The sequence below is a fragment of the Chlamydotis macqueenii genome, chromosome 3 (assembly GCF_036417535.1).
Source record: "Chlamydotis macqueenii isolate bChlMac1 chromosome 3, bChlMac1.mat, whole genome shotgun sequence".
Taxonomy (NCBI): domain Eukaryota; kingdom Metazoa; phylum Chordata; class Aves; order Otidiformes; family Otididae; genus Chlamydotis; species Chlamydotis macqueenii.
The window spans coordinates 99441615-99461060 of NC_141558.1; the positions used below are offsets into that span (position 1 = coordinate 99441615).

The 19446-nt window shown below is 38.2% G+C and overlaps 1 protein-coding gene across 1 annotated transcript in view; it reads left to right on the forward strand.

Moving 5' to 3' along the window:
* Window positions 1–16139, forward strand: part of WDR27 (WD repeat domain 27) — a 72305-nt gene extending 56166 nt beyond the window's left edge. The window contains exons 23-24 of the mRNA XM_086744622.1: window positions 8823–8921; window positions 16053–16139. Coding sequence (XP_086600748.1) covers window positions 8823–8921; window positions 16053–16139 — 186 coding nt within the window. The remainder of the gene's footprint in view (window positions 1–8822; window positions 8922–16052) is intronic.
* Window positions 16140–19446: the final 3307 nt, after the last annotated feature.

Consider the following 19446-nt stretch of genomic DNA (forward strand, 5'->3'; position numbering starts at 1 on the left):
TAACATAAAACTCTGTGTCCATGTCAAATCTCAAAGCCTGGGCTCACAATTCACACTGACTGAACCATACTGCAAACTCAGAAGTTTTTCAGCATAACAGGTTGCTACATCAATAGCAAAAATGCATGGATAATGTATGAAGTTTTTTTCCATGTTATTTATGCTTTTCATCAAAGTATAGGATTTTACCTAAAGCATTGTTTGAAACACATTCTAAATTAAGAATTAAATTTATGCCTTCCAACTGTGGAGGCACCAAAGCTAGAGAGAGTACGAATATTGTTTCTTAATCTCCAGAGGGCATCAACACTGAAAGGAGTAACAGAAGGCAGAATAAGGCAATTTGATGCTTGTACGTGACACCAGTGTACTAACCACTTCTCAATCTCTGGATGTTAACATTTGTGCAAAATTGATTTTAGAGTAAATTCCCATTACGCAAGTGATGCTGGAAAAATACTGGTCAGGGGACCAGAATCCAAAGGATTCTGCAAACCTGTGAGTGGTGGCTGGATGTAAACCTGGACCTGGTAGTGCTTGCAGACTCAGTTGTTTTCAGATACAAGATTCTGCATCTGGCATAACACAAACTGGAGAATTTGTTTATAATTGACACCATAGTTTTCAATAGTTACAGAGGTTGATATTCCAAATAGAATGTCTGTTCTCCTGAGCAATATACTTTAATGTTTTTCTACTAGATGTTTATTTGGTTGTAAAACTCACTGTCTCGAATCACATAATATTGAGTTGAGTTTCCTTATTGGAACAGACTAATAACTTCTTTGATAAGGACAAGAAAAATATGTATTATATAACAGAACTCTCAGTTTTATTTTTATCTATTCTTACATCAAGATGAGTAGCTGTAAAAATATTATTTCTTATTTTATCGCAACTTTGTGGTACTCTTGAATCTCAGACTCCTGGATTATTTGGTAGTGTGATTGGCTTTTAGGCCTGTTGTCCTAGGAGAGAAGAGATAAAGATTGCTTTCTCGTTAATACAGTCATGACTTTACAGTGTGCTGTTACTTTGCTGTCTCTTTGAAGATGATTGAAAATCTTAGCCTTGGTAGATTATTTTACGAACCGTGGAATTATGTGAGCATGAGCACTTCAGCTGCTCTTGTTTGCTTCTTCATCAGTTCAGGCTACTGCTTTATCCATGCCTATACACCTCAGACCTAACCACCATAAAACCAGTCTCGCCGTTGAGAGTAGTGGAGGATTTTCTGCTAGCTGTAGACATGTGCTTATTTAACTACTACAGAACATCTTTTTTTTTTTGTAGTGGCCTCTTGAACTGAACTTTATGAGCCTGCAGTGTGTTACTGTGTTATCCTTTAAGTTTGGTAATGCTTCTGAGAGCTGGGAAGAAGTATGAGAAATTAGCTTTTTTTTTTGCTAAAGAAAAATAACTTTAGAGAAAATAACCTGTATTAAAATATAGGCAAAACAGGAACTCAAAGTAGATATGAATACCCAAGCTTCGTTTTGTATGCATGCAGCAATGAGGTGCTAAAAGTGACTATGTATAGATTTATACTCACAGGGCTTGTCTTTTCTGTATGCATACCCCTTAGTCTACAACTCTGACAGCAATTGAATTTTGTGTATCATCGTACATGTGCCTATAATCCTACTAGTTGATTGCATTGTGCTTGCAAATTTATTAAAATGGGGTAATCCTTCGTAAAGCTAATAAAATTCCCTGTTATGCCTAAACATCTGAATGAAGATCCTCTGCATCATGCAAATCTTGCAGCATTTCTGCCAAACAGTCAACATCAGTGCACAAACAGGGAATGCAATTATTGGCACAGCTGATATACAAGAGAATCTCAGCAGCAGTCCGAAAAGAGCTGTTCCCAGAGTGGGTGTGATCTGACTGTGCTGCTTCATAATGAGAGGTGAGGTAAATGTTGTTAGAATAAAATATTCAAGTAATAACTCTGCACTCTGCCAATCCTAAGTGTGTTTAAAAAGTAAAAGCACCCTAAATAAATAAATTCCACAGGCAGACAAATAAAAACAATCACATACGTGAGGCTTTGAAATTGGCTAATGAAATAGAAACTAAAATCAGGAAAAATACAAATTGGAAGCTTCTAAGAAGAGTGACTGACACAGCATATCTGAGATATGGTTTAGATCTGTTTATATAATCTTTTTTAGTGAGGAAAATTCAAAGAGTGTTAGCTATAACTGTCAGCATTCTGATACATTTGAAAAGTATCCCCTGCAGCTTGAATGATGTCTGATCTTGATAATATTCACTGTTTTAATAATAAAGAGCATTATGAATTGTCACTGTTACTCCTTTTGTAGTTGTGTCATAGGAACTCAGATGGAAACTGAGATCTTACTGTAGTGGGCAATTTCCTGTGACTACCAGAAAGGCAGACTCCATAAGTGGCGTTAGAAGGGGAAGGGACTCTGAGAGGGCGTATTGTACTCGATGTTTTGGTGACGGGCTTGAACAGACTTTCCATGCTACTGTGTGGCAAGTGTATAAGATATCTTGGGACTGAACAGCATTAATCAGTACTTAGGATACTTGTGCAATCTGTTATATTATGTGAGGATTTGGCACTGATGCCTATGGTTAAGGTAGTCTGACACTTTCCATTATCATTCTGTTTTCAGTTGCTTATAATTGAGAACATTTTGGGCCGAAACTTTCCATGATGGGTGTCTGCTTCAGGTTGATTGTTATTTTTCATTTCAGTATAAGTAGTTCAGGTACTTTTTCAGCTTGAGATTGAGGAAAAACACATGGTTCAGTGGGAGATGTGCCCCAGTGCAAACAGGGGATGGTGGAGTGCAAACCAAACAATGATATAATGTGGGAGTGTGCATCAGGTTTGATGGCACTAATGGAGACAGATGGAGACTAATCCCTTATTAATAAATCCAGATGTCTTTCATAAAAGTGTAAGTATGATTTTTTATTTATTTTTCTATCAAGAATCTTTAACACTTCCGTCTTCTGTAGCTCATTTGAAATATTAGAAAAAGTAGTTGCAGGAAAGGGATGTCTTCGGCTAATCCATGCAAAACCTCAGAAGAAAAAAAAAGATCTGTATTTGCATAAGGTCAAATTAGGTGTCTTAGATACCGGTGTCTTTTTTTTTTCTTCTTATTTTTCTATGATCTCTTTGTAAAATATGTGCTCCAGCTTAAAGCCACAGCAGTTACAAAGAGTTTTTCTTGAAACTGATGTTCCTTTTCTAGTCTCTGTGCAAGAACTGATAACAAGGACAATTCTTCTGTTATGCTTTCAGTGTTCTTCTTTCTGATTTGCTTCCCCCTCTTTTCTTTCCCGGGAGGGAGTAGAACTGTGAGCAGTTTGACTCAAGTGCATGTGGCACCTTGTTGACTCAAGTGCATGTGGCTCCTGGACTAAGGAGCAGTAGGAACAGATGGGGACAAGTTTGCTTTGAAGACAGTGTAAGAAACACAGAGGAAAGAATTTAAAGAGAAGATTTGCAGATAAAGGGTCAATTTATTTAGCAGACTCTCTCTGCCAATGCAGTAGAATAAAGTAGTTTTCCATTTGGATACAAATTCTTCCCCTCAAGGAGGGACCTTCACCCTTCTTCCCTGCCTCCTGCTACAAATTTAAAGAAGAAAGCACAAGCTTGTATATACATATAAAGTGCTAAATATACTCTCACACTGTGGGTTAATGAAAACTGACTACTCCAAATTTTCTTCAAACTTCAAGTGAAAGGAAACACAAGTAAGTATGTGGTTATGGGTGCAGGAAACTTGTTTGGAATCTATTGGTACAGGTAAATTATTTTTACTTTTGGCTGACCCTTGGACAGAAATGGAAAGGAAATACCAATATCTACTGAATCAGTATTTTTATTACAAGAAATTGGTCTTAATATAAAAAAAAGGGATTGACTTTGGCTAAAGTCTATAAGGATTATATGCACATATGCATTTTGGGTATTGCTGAGTACTTCCTAAACTGCTTTGCTTTGTTTTTTATTACATTTGGTTTGCTGAAAATCTGTTCTTCCACTGTCACTGAATTAATATTTTCAACTTTTTTTTTTTTCTTCTGTGGCTAGTTTTATGGTATCATTTATAATTCACTTACTGTTCTTTTTTTTTCTGCAGAGAAGAATATGCTAAAAAAAAATTTAGTAAGTATAGAATAGAAAAACAATTTGAATTACATCAGAAATGTAGTAAAACTAGAATGATGGCAGACTATAGTAGGAAAATGTTTATACTGGATTTATTCCACTTCTTATGAATACCTGAATGTCATTTCTCTTAAAATACAATTTCCTTTGGGTTGTTGCTTTTTTTTTTCTTTTTTTTTTCTTTTTTTCACTATTGAAGTTAAAAATAAATTTACTTAAAAGTTTGTTTTGAATCTTGCACCAAGTTAGCTTTTATTCTCAGAATATAGACTATTACTGGCTAGTTTAAATATCTTTGACTAGAATTACTTAAACAGAAACATACACTTTTGTATGGCAATTTTTTTTTAATCACATTTTATTGTTACGTGTCAAAATTACTCTTTAAAATATTTTTAAAATATAAGTTTAAAATATTTGCTATTACTTTCCTTAAACACACAGTTATTGGAAGAGAAGATGATAACTACGACAACACAATAAACTATTCTAGGATAATACAATTATGATATATTATAATATAACATAACAAACTATGCTGAGACTTTGCCTTTTTTTTTTGGTTGAAGCTGAATCACCACCACACCTAAAATATTTAAGATGTATAGGGCTAGAAATCCAGTATCAGAAATAAGCTTAACACTAGTTCTGTTAGGATAGAATTGTAGGAATGAAGTAGAGCGGGAAAGTTGTGTTACCAGCCGTGTTCTGTGTGTTTTGTCTAACAGCTGTTCAATACTAAAGTAGTCTCTCTAGTCAAGATCAGAGTAAAGGTCTTTCCCATGCTGACGAATGCTTCGATGGTTAGCTACAGGTGGGTTTCTATCTGTACTTCCTTGTCATTACTTCTCTCTGACCCAGCAAATCTTGTTACACAATATGACGATACAGAAGAGCGCTGCGTCCCAGCCTAATCTCTGCCTCAGGCCTTAGAAGCATTCCTTGAAAGGTGGGAAGTAAGAGTTTGAATGCTTTTTAGGTTGAGAAGTGTGATTAGCTAACATTTCTTTTTAGACAACCAAATAAACACTTGCTAGATTCTACTGAAGCTGCACAACTGCTTCATAGCATTTTTTGTAAGAAAAGTAAGAGCCAAATGGTTGAATTAGGAACTGTGTAGAAGAGCATAAATTACTAGAATACCTGGGTTTCACAAACATTGGATTTGTCTTCAAAAAAACAGTGAAATATTATCACATCTATTTTACAGAGAGGAGTTGGGACATAGAGATTAAGTAAAAATTTAATGTGCTCCTCCTCAAATTACACTGAGAACCTGGAATGGAAGATTATTTTTTATTGGATAAATTTGGCAAAGTTGTGTAAGACACTAGATTATGACTGAAAATTTTCAGCTTCACTAACCATCTCTCTCTGTGATATGTTCTCTTAGTTAAAACGCGGAGCCATGTTTCTTCTTGGCTCAGAAATTATTGGAAGGCGTCGTAGATCTGTGATTCAAGAGCATTTTTTGCTCTTGACTTTTGCTGTCCTTGTCCTTTCCTCGTTCAGTTCTACTCTGTTTAAGTTCTTATAGCTAACAAAGTTCTGTAGTGTGTTAAGAATGTATTTGTGATGTGTTTGCCTTGTTTTGACCATTCCCACAGTTCCAACGGGGAAGGACATGTGTACAATAGCTATGAGGAACACGATATGAATCTTTCATGATACAAACACCTAAAAAGTGTCATGGCATTACTGAATATTGTGATGCTATTGAACGATTTTTACAAGAAACCCGCAAGATTTTGTGGGGCTGTCTGATAAGAATGATTTCTTCCTGTTTTCATGAACCATCTCTTTCTTCAGTCAGATAGATGTGGAGGAACATCCTGTTCTGGAGACTGCAGTGCAGCTTGCAATGCTTCTCGCTCTCCTCTCACGTAGTGTACTCCTTTCCTTTCTGGAATTTCTCTGGAATATGGACTTCTACAGCATCTCATCTCTCATTTTCTTGAGATTTGCAGATCTCTATTAATTATGTGAGTGTGACCATTGTAGTCTGCTCTGGCAGTGTAGTGGGGGTGGTGAAGTACAACCTGACTGCAGTCTTTACAACTCACCCTTGCTGGAGTAAAAAGTTCATTTCTAGCACTGTCTGTTCGTGGAAGGAAGTCCTGTGGGAAGTCTGGACTGTAGGACCAGGTGATATACACTGTGACAAAGCTTGGCTATGAAGAAAAGAGGACAATGTTACGGGTACTGAGATAACACACAGGTGTCAGCATTTGATAATTTCGATACCAGTTGAGTCATAGGATAGCATCCTCAGAGTGAAGAATGGAGAGCAGGTATGGAAGAAGAATGGCAGCCCTATAAAATAAGGGAAATTTTGAAGGGTACTGTTATGTTAGAACTCTGAAACCTTCTCAAAGCCTCATTGCTTGTCAATATTATAATCTGTTTAGGATATGAAGTAAATAACAACACTACCTACCTCTTAATATTTTTCTGTCATTAAAGAGGAATCTTATGACTAACTGGAGCTATTTACAAACAGCAATTGTGGCATTTCGGTATGGAAAGAGCAAGAACTTGAGTAGTCCTTTGTGCAGACTGGATTTAGTAATATGGTCTTGTACGTTCTGTCAGAGAAAATGTCATGTCTACAGACGTGTCAGAATACTTTCTTTTGGGTCATTATATCACTCCTACCTTGTTTAGATTCCCCTTACCTGTCTGTTCCCTTGTGAACTGATCATGTCCCAAGTTGTCTAAGTCACAGTAGCTGTGGTATTGCTGCTTTTTTATTGCTAGCAATCAGATCATCATTATTATGACCAGTTTCCTGAGATGTTTAAATAGTAGGGAGGTGAGTCGTACTTTTTTTTAAGGCAGAATTTCCAATTAACAAGTATTTGCTGTATCTTTTTAAGAGGGACGCAATGATTCTAACACATTATTGGGGACTCTGCTACTTTCCCAGTTAGTATGGCAATAACTGTGTGGAATGCTACAAAAGATCCAGAGGTTAAAAATGGATACTTTAATTTCTCTCTGTTTTTAGGTACTTCAATTATGCCAGTAGATGGTTTTAATTCCATATCCTGGACTGAATCCAGAATATGTGAGGTATATAAACTGGATGCAATTAAGTGGATTTCTAGTTGGGCTCTTGGTTTGCCTCTTAGTGAATATGTTCATGAACGGAATATTTGACACTGAGGACTATCCAGTGTTTCTCCAGTGCTGGTTTGAACTAAAGAATCTTTGGAGTTGGCTGACAAGATTTGTTTTCTGAGTGAGGCATTAAGTGTCTTTCAGGACCTGCATTGATTCATGACTCTTTTACTAAATGGGGAAGACTGTCAGTTAAGTCAATAAGTTTTCGGGACGTATATCTTGGAGCAGTTGCTGTCTGCTAGGGGAAGCTCAACTGCATTGGGTCTGAATGATTAAACTCTTTTTAGGGTACTATTGACAAAAAGCTTAAGACAAGTCAGAGAGTAATACATTGTTGTAATGGTGCCTATGCACAGTCTGGTTTAGTTTATGTTAGGCTGTGCTCTGAATTCCATGTTCGTAGTCTTTAATTGCAGAGATTTAGTAAAGACAAAGGAATATTTTTAATTTTTTATTGAAATTGTAAAGTTTGGATTATCATCTTTGACTATTTTTTGTGTACTTTACAACTTATTCTTTCTTTTGAGATACACATTTTATTTATAACGTAGCAGATAAGTCTGCATATTTTCTGCATATGTTATGTGTCTTTTCTGATATGCCTTGTGTAGGCACACTGTCTGATTTTATCCTGCAAATAATTGTTATTTTTAGTAGATAAAGCATATTCTAAAGCAATCCTACAAGCCTGCATGTGACTCTCACAAGTGTTTCTTATGTGGAGGACCTATAATACAGGATTTATTTAAAAATATTTTCTGTTTTGTTTATATAAGATAATGCTAATTTAATATCACAATCCAACCATTTTCATAGTATCAGTATGTCTATAACTTTCACTGAATTTTGGACTGGTTTCTTAGTGCATTTTTGCGTTGGCACTTTTTCATTATTTGATGCTGCACCAATAAGAATATAATTATTTTGCTACTAAATTTAATTTGCTCTTTGGAAAGCACTTTTTCCTTTATCCTTTGAGAAGCAAAGGCAGGCAGCATGCTTTTTCTCATTGATGTATACCTGCCTCACTTGTAATATTATTGATTTGTTATTGAATTCTATGCTGTCCAATTAAAAACTGCAAAGACCTATGTAGAAACTGAAAAATTGTATTTAATGTAGCGACAAACATAAAGAGTCTTCAAATTTAGAAACCAAGGTTTTAGATTCTACATATTTCTATGTAAATGAAAGGGTTTAAATTCTGAAGAACATCCTTAAAAATATATTTTAAGAGTAATTTTTTTACCTGCCTACTTGAAATATAACTAATGTTTAGTTAATTTAAGGGGAAAGGATTGCATTATTACGTCTAAATATTTTTTTTCCATTTGAATTAACTTAAGCGTTTGCTAAATTATCCTGAATTACAGAAATAAATTCTAAGATGTTGATGACTTTTATATCTATTTAGCTATTATGAGAATTTTCTTACTTCTCTGTAAGCTGAATCTTTAGTCCTCCTGTACTATAATTTAGTGCTTCTAGAATGCAATGTATTTCTTTAAAGTGAAAATATAATCTCATTGTTTTTTAGGCTTACATATATGAAATGCGTTCAAGCACTTTCTCACATAAATTGGGGGGACACACAGAATCTGTCATCAATGTGGCTTTTAGTCCCTCATCTCCACAGGTAAGTCATTGCTTTTTTTTTTTCTTTTTTTTGTAATTAAAATATGTAAAATCTTCACTGTAAGCTTGCTTTTTACTACTCTTCTGTTTACCTGCCAATATGCCGTGCAGTTATAAGGCTGTTCGCCTACTTCCAACCACAGTGGTTATTGTGTCAATTATAAAGTCATGCAAATTCTACATGCTACACAGACAAATGTTCTAACAAACTGCCTACAAATAAGAGTACTGGCATGGTAACTGTTGTAAACTTGTGCTTGTTGAATGTTGAGAAACTGTACATCCACCTCATATTACTTGAGTAGACTACTAAGTCAGAGAATTTAAAAGAGAAACAAGGAGGGGCAGGGAAATGGCAAGGGGCTCAGGCCTGCTGTAATTACTCAAAGGCCTGAAAGATTTAAAAAGCAATGTTATTTTAAATGTGCTGTGTCAGAATAAATAGTGAAATCCCTTTATCACAATGTTTTGAAAAAATATTACTGTTGTGGTTTGACTCATTTCTATATCTGTAGATATAGATCTGTAGTACTCTGAAGAATCTAGACATTAGGCAATGACTATTTTTTTTACCCATCATTAATACTATGCTGTGTTAACAGTATTATATTTCAATGCAATGGTTTAATTATAGTGCAGCAATATATACACAGAAGTCTGTTTTCTAAGTTTTATCTTGAAACCAGAGCTTCCCTACAGCTAGTTTATCACGAGAATTCTTTGTATACTGTTTTCAGTCCTGTGGAATTACCTTCTTTGTTTTCGTGTATTGAAACGGCATTGAAGCTTTCTACTTTCTACACTTCTTACTTTAAAGAGACAACAATGGTCACTATGTATATGTAGTGCACAGTAGCTCCTCTTTACCTCTCTACTTCCTCAACACTGGCAATTAAGTAGCACTTAATTGCTACTATTAAAATATTTATGGAGTAAGTATAATTTCTTTACATGAGGGAGTATTGTCATATTTACATGTGTCCTTCCATTTGTAAATAACAATGCTAGCCTTTCTGTGATTTTAGAATTTCTGGCAGTTTTATTCCTTGTATATATGTTCTTTGAACTGTGAAGTTGTTAATTGCTATCTTGTGGTGAACATTATGTATTTCTACTCTTTGGATTCAGCAATGCTATATTCAACGAAATGGTATAGTTCATTAAATTTTACACCCAGATTAAGACTAGTTTCATGTTTAGCACTGAACACAGTTCTGCAAAAAAGATTTTACATACTGAAGGACAGAGCTGACTGTAGTCTTGCAGCCTCCTGATCTGTGGTCCAGCTGTTGGAATGCATTTAGGTGGAAAATGTCTTCTTAGAGTTTAACTATTCAAAGTTTAGTGGCTCAGTTGCAATAATACTATGAATCAAGACCCTGAAGTAACTAAGTTCAGGCAAGTTGGTTGTTCATCAGGGGGCAGAAAACAAACACTGGCTGTGGATCCAGGCCAGACTGGTCTAACTCTGAAAGTGTGCCTTGGGGCACAAAGCTTTTAGTACTGAACTTTATGAAACATCACACAGTCAATTTAGTATTATGGTTAAGAGCCTAATCTGAAGTTCAAAGACAAGAAGCCCTTTTCTTGAAGAGCTCTTCCCTGAGAGGCAAGAGCTGTGGATTTGAACCAGCTTACAAATTTCTCCATAGATATAGTTCTGGGGGAAGATTTTGAAGCTGATGTTATGAGGAACACTTTACTAAAAAGCAAAGAATGTTCAGAAACTCTTCCTTTGAAGGATTACACCTGAAATGTAAACTCTATTAACCAAGTCATTCTGTATAATAAGCACTCCAATATGCTTTCTAAATAAGTATTTTTTGGGGGGAGTTGCAGAACCAAAAAAAAACAAAAACAAAACCAAACCAACAACGGGGCTTTCCAATATAGGATTTAGCATGAAGTTACATTCAAAGGAACTAGAAGAAGGCAGTAGGAGAAGCAGCTGAGAAATGCAATGGTAAGTTTGTAGAGTGGAAAAAGGAGAAAACCTCAAATTAATCAGAAAAGAATAATCCCATGCCTTGAAAAAAAGACTTCGTATTAGGCAGCCAGAGTTTCCAACACTGGGAGATTTTTATACGTACTGCTACCACTAGTTAGGGATTTTAAAATTGACACTATTCTTGTTTCATCCAAAGTTTGAATGAATACAGTTAAGAATTATATTGGGTTTTGAATAACCTCTGCATGAAGCCCCATTGCATTCAAAGGGAAACACTGGCAGGGGAAGGAGAAAGAGGTGAAAAAAGGGAAGTGGCTGATGAGTGAAATTTGAATATTGCGGCTAAATTTTCTGCTGTGGAAAGATCCAGCCAAGAGTGAGGTGTAGTGGCAGCACTCCAGTTCAGTGGTTGCTTGCCCAGCACCTGTCCATGAGGTAGTTTGTTCCAACCATTATTATAACTCTCACTTGCATAAATGTTCTTCCAGAAAAGAGGGAGAAACCCTGGATGGGTATAAGAGTGGTTTTTTTAACTGATTGGGGGGCATTGTTGCTTTCATCATATGGTACTCTGGAATGATTTATAAAATGGTTGCTATGAAAACTGGTGAAGGGGAATAAGATAAAAACTTTGCATTTATTTTAGGTTTATTTTCAACATATCTCCGTTTTATCTTCTCATCATTTCCTAATTTTCACTCATTGTTCAAAACTTATGTAGGGAAAAGTGTGTATCTTACCAAAAATATTAATTGAATTTCAATCTATTTCAGGGAATATACATTAAAGTATATTATAGTGTTTAACTATAGTAATTGTAACAACTAACTATAACACATTTGAGTCATTCTAAGTTAAAATGGTGTGAGAGTCTTATCCTCCAAATATGGGAACAGTAAATTATGTCTCTTTGAAATGTTTTTGAAGCAGGATAAAAGCAAATATATTGACCTGCTTGAAGGGAGACATACTTCATGTTCCCAGTAAGGACATTTTCTTGTGGGTCTCTCAGATAGCAATACAATTTAGCACTAAACCCACCACTTTGGTCAGAATTGGCTACAGGTGGTTTTGGTGTCTGGAAATACGAGTTATCATCTTTTACTAGCTACTAACAAAGTATACTTTTCCTGGTGGTGACATCTGGAGATTTCACTTTAGAACAACTTGTATGAAAACTCCATTCTTTTGTGATTTTGGTTCACCATTAATGGTTTATGTAATCACAAAATTTTCCAGAATGGACGTAGCTTTTGTAGTGATGTGGAAAATTTTTTTTTCAGACTTTAATTTGCTGAGTTATGGCTTTTGTATTGAATCAGTCTTGTCTCATCTCTACCTAGGGCACATTTTTTCCAGTATGATATTCCTCCTCAGGACTCAAGACTATCTTGTCACAGACTAAAATTCCAGTTTCCTGGAATTTTAGGAAATTCACAGATCATCCTGAGCTGAACTGAATATGCCTCTACTATATATGTTAAACAATTACATTTAATTTGCTTATAAAATGAAATTCTCTAAATGTAGTAATGTTCTGCTTGAGAATTATTGGTAAAGGAGAAGAGAGATGCTTTTTTTTTTTGGTCAGAAATGGACTATTGAATTGTTAATTATTCTTGAATACAGGAATTCCCAGACTTACTTGTTCTACTGTAGAGGTTTTTTTTTACTGTAGGCCTTTCTTCTGTAAAGGCCTTCAAGCATCTGCTATGCTGTGCTCCTATCTTAACATTTGTACTCATATATCATTGTAGATGTTAAAGAAAACATCTTTGCAACTGCAGTGGTTTAAGCAAGTATATTCTGCTTCATTATTTTGATGAGCTGGGGCTGTATATGCAGTCAGTCAACTGACTTGGCTGAGAACCTTCCAATGCACAGAGTGACAAATCAGAGAAGACTGTGGACGAGGGAGACTATTTATTGTTTTTTCCAGTATGTCTTCATGTGTCTTAATGTCAAGTCTTCAATTCTTCATTCATTTCACAAACCTGTTCTCTTTCTACATACTACTTTAACCTGCTGAGGAACAAATGTCATCAGACTGTTTCTTCATGAGCAGTCGTGTGCATTACTGCAGACTGTACCGCAGTTTGTATCTGGTGAGAACATATTTCGTTTACTCTCATCCAGCCAAAGAAGACAGCTGCATTAAAATATACGTGCTTTCTGAGATTGAATGTGTTTCTCTCCTTGTCTTCTCCTTGTACTGTTGGCAAAATCTGTGTACTCTCATTGTATAATCTCAGTGAATTGAATGAGGATTTGGAGTGGATATCTCTTAAATATAATGAACACATCAGTTTATTTTTTCTATACAATTGTTCTGGTTTTGTTTAGTGCGGGGGGTGGGCGGGGGGGGGGCTAAGGTGGTAGCTTCTGTAGGAAACTGCTAGAAGTCGCTCCCCTTTGTTCAGTGGACTCGGCCAGGCCGAGGGGCAGACCCGCTGCTGGCCAAGGCCAAGCCAATTGGTAGCAGAATGTCCCATGATAACGCCTCTGCGATAACGTATTTAAGAAGGGGAAAACAGAAAAAAAAGGAGGAGAAGATGTGAAGCAGCTGAGCGGGGGCAGAGAGGGGGAGGCGCGAGCCTTGTGGGCCTTGCAAGCCTCACCCTCTGGCCTCTCGCCAGGCGGCCAACTGGGCCCAACTTGGTCCGGCCTGGCTGCAAGAAGTGGAGAGGAGATGAGAAGTGAATAAGATGTAAAAAGGATCCTGAGAGACGTCTGCCAGCCTGTTGTGAGGAACGGCTGCAGACGCCAAGGTCAGTGAAGAAGGAGGGGGAGGAGTAATGCGGCTCCTGGCCAAGATTCCCCTGCAGCCTGTGGTGATAACCATGGTGGAGCAGGTTGTCCCTCTGCATGGGGGAACCATGGAGGTCCACGGAGGGGCAGTGATTCACCTGCAGCCCATGGCTGCTGTCTTTAAGTCATTGATTTGGTTTGGCCCTTGTCTTTTTAAAAACTGCTTTAGTGGAAAAGAATGTAGAGCTTTGGGTTGTACGACACTCCTGCTATAAGGATGATTGAGCCTGAGGAGAATCTATTAGCGTGACACACCAGACAGTGCTACTGAGTTTATTCTAATCCCTGAGAATTCAGAATCAGAGTTTCTCACTGCACATGTATGCCTCTCCTTATAGCAAGAAGACCATTTATTTTGCAGTCTCTAACAAAACCTAGTAATGCTGTGTGCCCATTAGTGTAGAACTTGATGTTGTTTAGCAGAGAAATTTGTTTATACCAAAGGAATTCTTATAAGTGCATATGACAGCTATAAAAAAAGTATAGCAGATTTTAAAAAAGAAAGAAAAAGCCTTCTGTAAGCTAGAAAGGACAATATAATTCAGTTTAATCATGGGATACTCCAGCCATTCTAAGTGTGTTGCCAGCAAACAACAGCTGTACACCACATGATTTTAGATAAATATGCTTGCGGTCTTCTCAGTTCATAGTACATTTGTTATAAAATCTTCTGTACTTCTTACAGGTATAGATATTTTCTTGAATGGCACTACTAGGCTGAAAGGGGTGGTACTAAACAATTGGTTACTCAGCTGTTCAATGTGAGTTCTGTTTACTAACAATCTAGATAAGGAGGGTGGGGGACACTTGTGGGCTGGAAAGATGTAGGATTGGCTGGAAGTAGGAAGGAAAGGCACTAACTTTAGTCATTGGTGTATTTTGGAGAACGGACAGCTTTTTGGAAACTATCAGATAGAAGAAGAGAGTGAAGAGGGAATGGTGGAGACTAACTGTGAGCACTGGAGTGAAAGAACATATGTGTAGAGCGAAGTGATGATACTGGAGAGATTAAAAGAGTGCCTAAGGTGAGGGAATGAAAGCCCTGTAGAAAGAAGAGAAGATAGCTGCAAGGTTAAGAATTATAGTTTCTGCACTTTTAGTTAAGCCTTTTTTTTTTTTTTGTGAAAAAGATAGCAAAAGTGAGATAGAATCATAGAATCACAGAATAGTTAGAGTTGGAAGGGACCTTTAAAGGTCATCTCGTTCAACCCTGGGCTTCCTTTTGTCCCCAAAGTATCTAAAGAAGCTTTTCTAGTTGCCCTTGATGTCCCTGGCCAGATTGAGTTTTGTCAGGGCTTTAGCCTTCCTTACCTGATCCCTGGCCGCTTGGACAACATCTCTGTATTCCTCCCAGGCTACTTGTCCTTGATTCCACCCACTGTAGGCTTCCTTTTTATTTTTCAGTTATCAACTGGTGCAGGTCTCCTGGTGTTTTTGCCTGACTTCCTCTTTGTTGGGATGCATTACTCCTGAGCTTGGAGGAGATGCTCCTTGAATATCAACCAACTTTCCTGGGCCCCTGTTCCCTCCAGGGCTTTATCCCATGGCACTTTACCCAGCAGATACCTGAAGAGGCCAAAGTCTGCTCTCCTGAAGCCCAGGGTAGTGAGCTTGCTGCATGCCCTCCTCACTGCCCTAAGGATCTTGAAGTCCACCATCTCATGGTCACTGCAGCCAAGGGTACTCTTGAGCTCCACATTCCCCACCAGCCCCTCCTTGTTGGTGAGAACAAGGTCCAGCATAGCACCTTTCCTCGTTGGCTGCTCCATCACTTGCAGGAGGAAGTTACCATCCGCACATTCCAGGAACCTCCTGGATTGCCTGTGCCCTGATGTGTTGTCCTTCCAACAGAAATTGGAGTGGCTGAGGTCTCCCATGAGGCCAGGGCTTGTGACCATGAGGCTGCTCGTATCTGTCTATAGAGGGCCTCATCTACTCAGTCCTCCTAGTTAGATGGCTTGTAGCAAACGACCACTGTAATATTGCCTGTCCATGCCCTCCCTTCAATCCTGACCAATAAGCTCTCTGTCAGCTCCTCATCCATCCCCAGGCAGAGCTCCATGCACTCCAGCTGGTTGCTGACATAGAGGGCGACACCCCCTCCTCGTCTCCCCTGCCTGTCCTTCCTAAAGAGCCTGTATCCTTCCATTCCAATGCTCCAGTCATACCACCACACCTCTGTGATGCCAAGAAGGTCATACCTCTGGAGGTGTACACACATCTCTAACTCTTCCTGTTTGTTCTCCATGCTACATGCGTTAGCATAGAGGCACTTAATTTGGGCCCCCAATGAAGCCGACTTGCTGGCTGGAGCAGCTGGGGTTCCCTTGGGCGGCACTTTATGTGCTCTCATACTTACCTGCGATCCTTCCCCAGGTTCTGGGCACCTGTTGGTGGCACTGGCGCCATACTGACAGTAATGTCATGGATTGTGGTTCCCCTCCACTGGCACCATTAGTTTAAAGCCCTTTTCACCAGTCTGGCAAGCCTTTGACTCTTCCCCCTCTCTGTCAGGTGGAGCCCATCAGCCTCTAGTAGACTAGACTTCTCAAAGCAAGTCCTGTGGTCTAAGTAGCTGAACCCCTGGCTGTGGCACCATTCCTGTAGCCATTTGTTGATTTGGCAGATTTGACTGGCTCTTTCAGGCCCCATCCCTTTGACTAGGAGGACAGATGAAAATGCCTGGTTTGCAGAGTTGCTGAGAAGCAGAGATTGCTTTTGACGTAACAGTTCTGAAAATCACTGTGCTTAATGCCCCAGAAAAAAATGCTTTTCAAAGGACATGAAGAGAAGCAGCCAGACAAGATAAACCTCTCTTGCTCCCTTCACACACTTCACAACTGTCTTCCAGGAACCAATAATACAATATTGAAAGGGATAAGCAAGTAAGCATCCACTTTTTATGCTCCATGAAGGGGCATGTAGAAAAATATTTTGTGACATGTACTTTGTAATTTGAATACAGTCTCCTCCTCTGTCCTGAGAAGCTAAAGTGAAGAAGCTTTGCCAGGCAGGAAGAACTGAAGGACTAATCATTAGGAGTTTGTTCAGCTGTTTTCCTTATATAGAAGTAGGAATTAGAATTTCATTGTCTTACATAGCCCTCTAGGAAGCTTTTCTCATTTGTTTTTCTTGCCGTCTTCGAAAGAGTGTTGCTATCATGAATTTCTCTTGCTCAACAAATAATATTCATAGAATGCAGTCAAACACTTGCTGGTACTAGAAACCATTCTGGGGAAAAGTCAGTTCTAAAATTTCTAGGCTTTCATGTAGAACAGGTACAAACTTCTTCCCTCACTTTGATTAAAATTCAAGCATTTATATTTGAAGAAGATTCTTCTTATATGGTCTTTAAGAAACTTAGTGCCAAATCGATTGGCAATTATGAGATCAATGTATAGAGGATGTGGCACAAAGCAGAGTCCAGCCATTGAAAATTCAATTAGATGATATACAAGGAAAATGAATTATGGAATAAACAGCATTCTAAATGAGCTTTTGGAAAAGGGAAAGCTAAATCTTAGCTAACAGATTAAATATGAAAAGAAAAACAGACACAACTGCTGTCTCAAATTAAAATAGCAACACAAAATGAATCCAGCTGTTCAATGGAGTATGATACAGCCACACCAAACGTTTTGGCCCAGCTCCTGGCTGTATCTGAACTGTGTACAGCATAGCGTGGGGAAGGCGGGAAGCAGAAATTCTTTAAAGCTGCCTTCTGTGCCTCTCTTCTTCCAGTCCACTGCATAAAGTGCAGTGGGCTCAGAAGTACTCAGTTCTGCACTTCCTAACAACTTTTCCCTGTGAGCTGATTTGGCAGCTGGGAGGGGGCTTCTGTTTTGCACTCTTCCTTTCGGGCCTGCAGTCTGTGCTGGAGTAGGCAGAGAGATGAGGGGATCCTGTGACTCATTTTCTTATTCCATAGAAATATTCAACAGCTGGAATCACCATTGTTTCTAGCCACTGTGTTTCTGAAAAGTAGTATTTGAGACGTTTAACAATTATAGTAATTGTTGTGGCTTAGCCCTGGTCACTGCACAGTTACTCGCTCTCCCTCCCCCTCCCCAGAGGGATGGGGGAGAGAATTGGGAAGAAAGGAAAATTTGTGAGTTGAGGTGAAGACAGTTTACTAAAATAGCAAAGGAAAATTACAAGAATAACAAAATATAAGGGTACTAAAATATACAAAATGAACAACGCACGATTTCTTACCACGTGATGTCCCTTGGGCCCATCTCAAGCAGCAATCATGGAAATGAAATGGAGCAGCAAGCAAAAAAGAGGGAGAGAGATACACCTCCCGGCCAACACCCACATGTATATTGAGCATGACGTTTATGGCATAGAATGCTCTCTTTGGCCGGTTTGGATCAACTGTTATGGCTATATCCCTCCCAGCTTCCTGCATCTGCACATTAGTGAGACCTGGAAAGTCAGACAGTGTCCTTGTCTCATTAGCAACAACTCGTAACATCAGTGTGTTTATCAGCTAGCACACTGACTCTTGCCACTGTCCTTTTTGTCTCTGATCAGGTAGTAAGTGACTTATACTGTGCATTGAAAAGAGACGTTAGATCTGGAGAAAGACAAATTATAAAGCTGCAGTTTGTCTTTTAAAATGTCACCTCAGTATGTGTGTCATTCCTTGCCTCAATGCAAATGAACCACTTTTTAGCTCAGGTAAGGACTCTGAAGAATGATAAGCAGAGGATGATGGCAGCAGCATGAAATTCTGGCTTGAACTGATATCAGTGGCTTTAGTAATTTTACTTCTGGTTTTCCAGAGAAGCTAGACAGAACAGTGGTTCATTTTCTGTTATTACTGGAAGCAGAGAGAGAGTGGAAGAAACCGAAATGTGATACAACTTCCAATTATAAGGGAATTACTTGAGACAAAATACACATTTAGCATTCTTTCTAAGGCAGATTGACATGAAATTAAATAATGTTTTAGTTAATTTTATTAAGATCTCAGGAAGGTGTCCATCGTTTACCTTATTATAAGGTTCTCATTTGATCATGTCGTATATCATAATAAAATATTACACATAGTTGACACCTGCCATGCAATAATCTAGGATGTGAACTTAAAGTTAAAAAATGCATTGTAAAAGAAACTAGGGCTCAGTTCTTCCAAGATCTGCTCCTTATAGTTGATTAGTGTTTTCTTGTAATTTCCTAGAGTTCCTACTCCTTGTTTGCTAGTTGCTCTGTCATATTCACCAATAATGAATGATGTTTTCAGCAATAGCAAGATTATCAGTGTAAGAGTGTAATAACTTCCTTTCTAATTAAAATTTCTGGTTTTCATCCTTGTATATCTGTCTCTTACCCACACAGCTGGTAGTGTGCTTTTCACTTTTTGGTTCCCACTGTACCTTTGGAGGGGAGCTGCCTTCCACGTGTTCCAGATGATCTCTCAGACATATCAGGATATATTTTCTCTAGATGTTCAGCCTGAAATCTATAGTCATATTACATCCTAGTAAGTCTGTCTGTGTCATAGATCTGAACTTTTTTTTTCTGATTCCAGTAGTTTCTGTGTTGGTCTGGATGCAGGAGTTGAATGCACTACTAGCAAGTTTGCTGACAATACCAAAAGGAGACTGCGGGGCAACCTCATTGCTCTTTGCAGCTTCCTGAAGAGGGGAGGTGACTGCTCCAAAGTACTGGGACCTTTTGCAACATCTCTGCATCCTATTTCTTATGGCTGCTGCTGCAGGCTCTGCAGGAGATGATGATGAGCTCTGCAGTGCTCCTCAAGAAG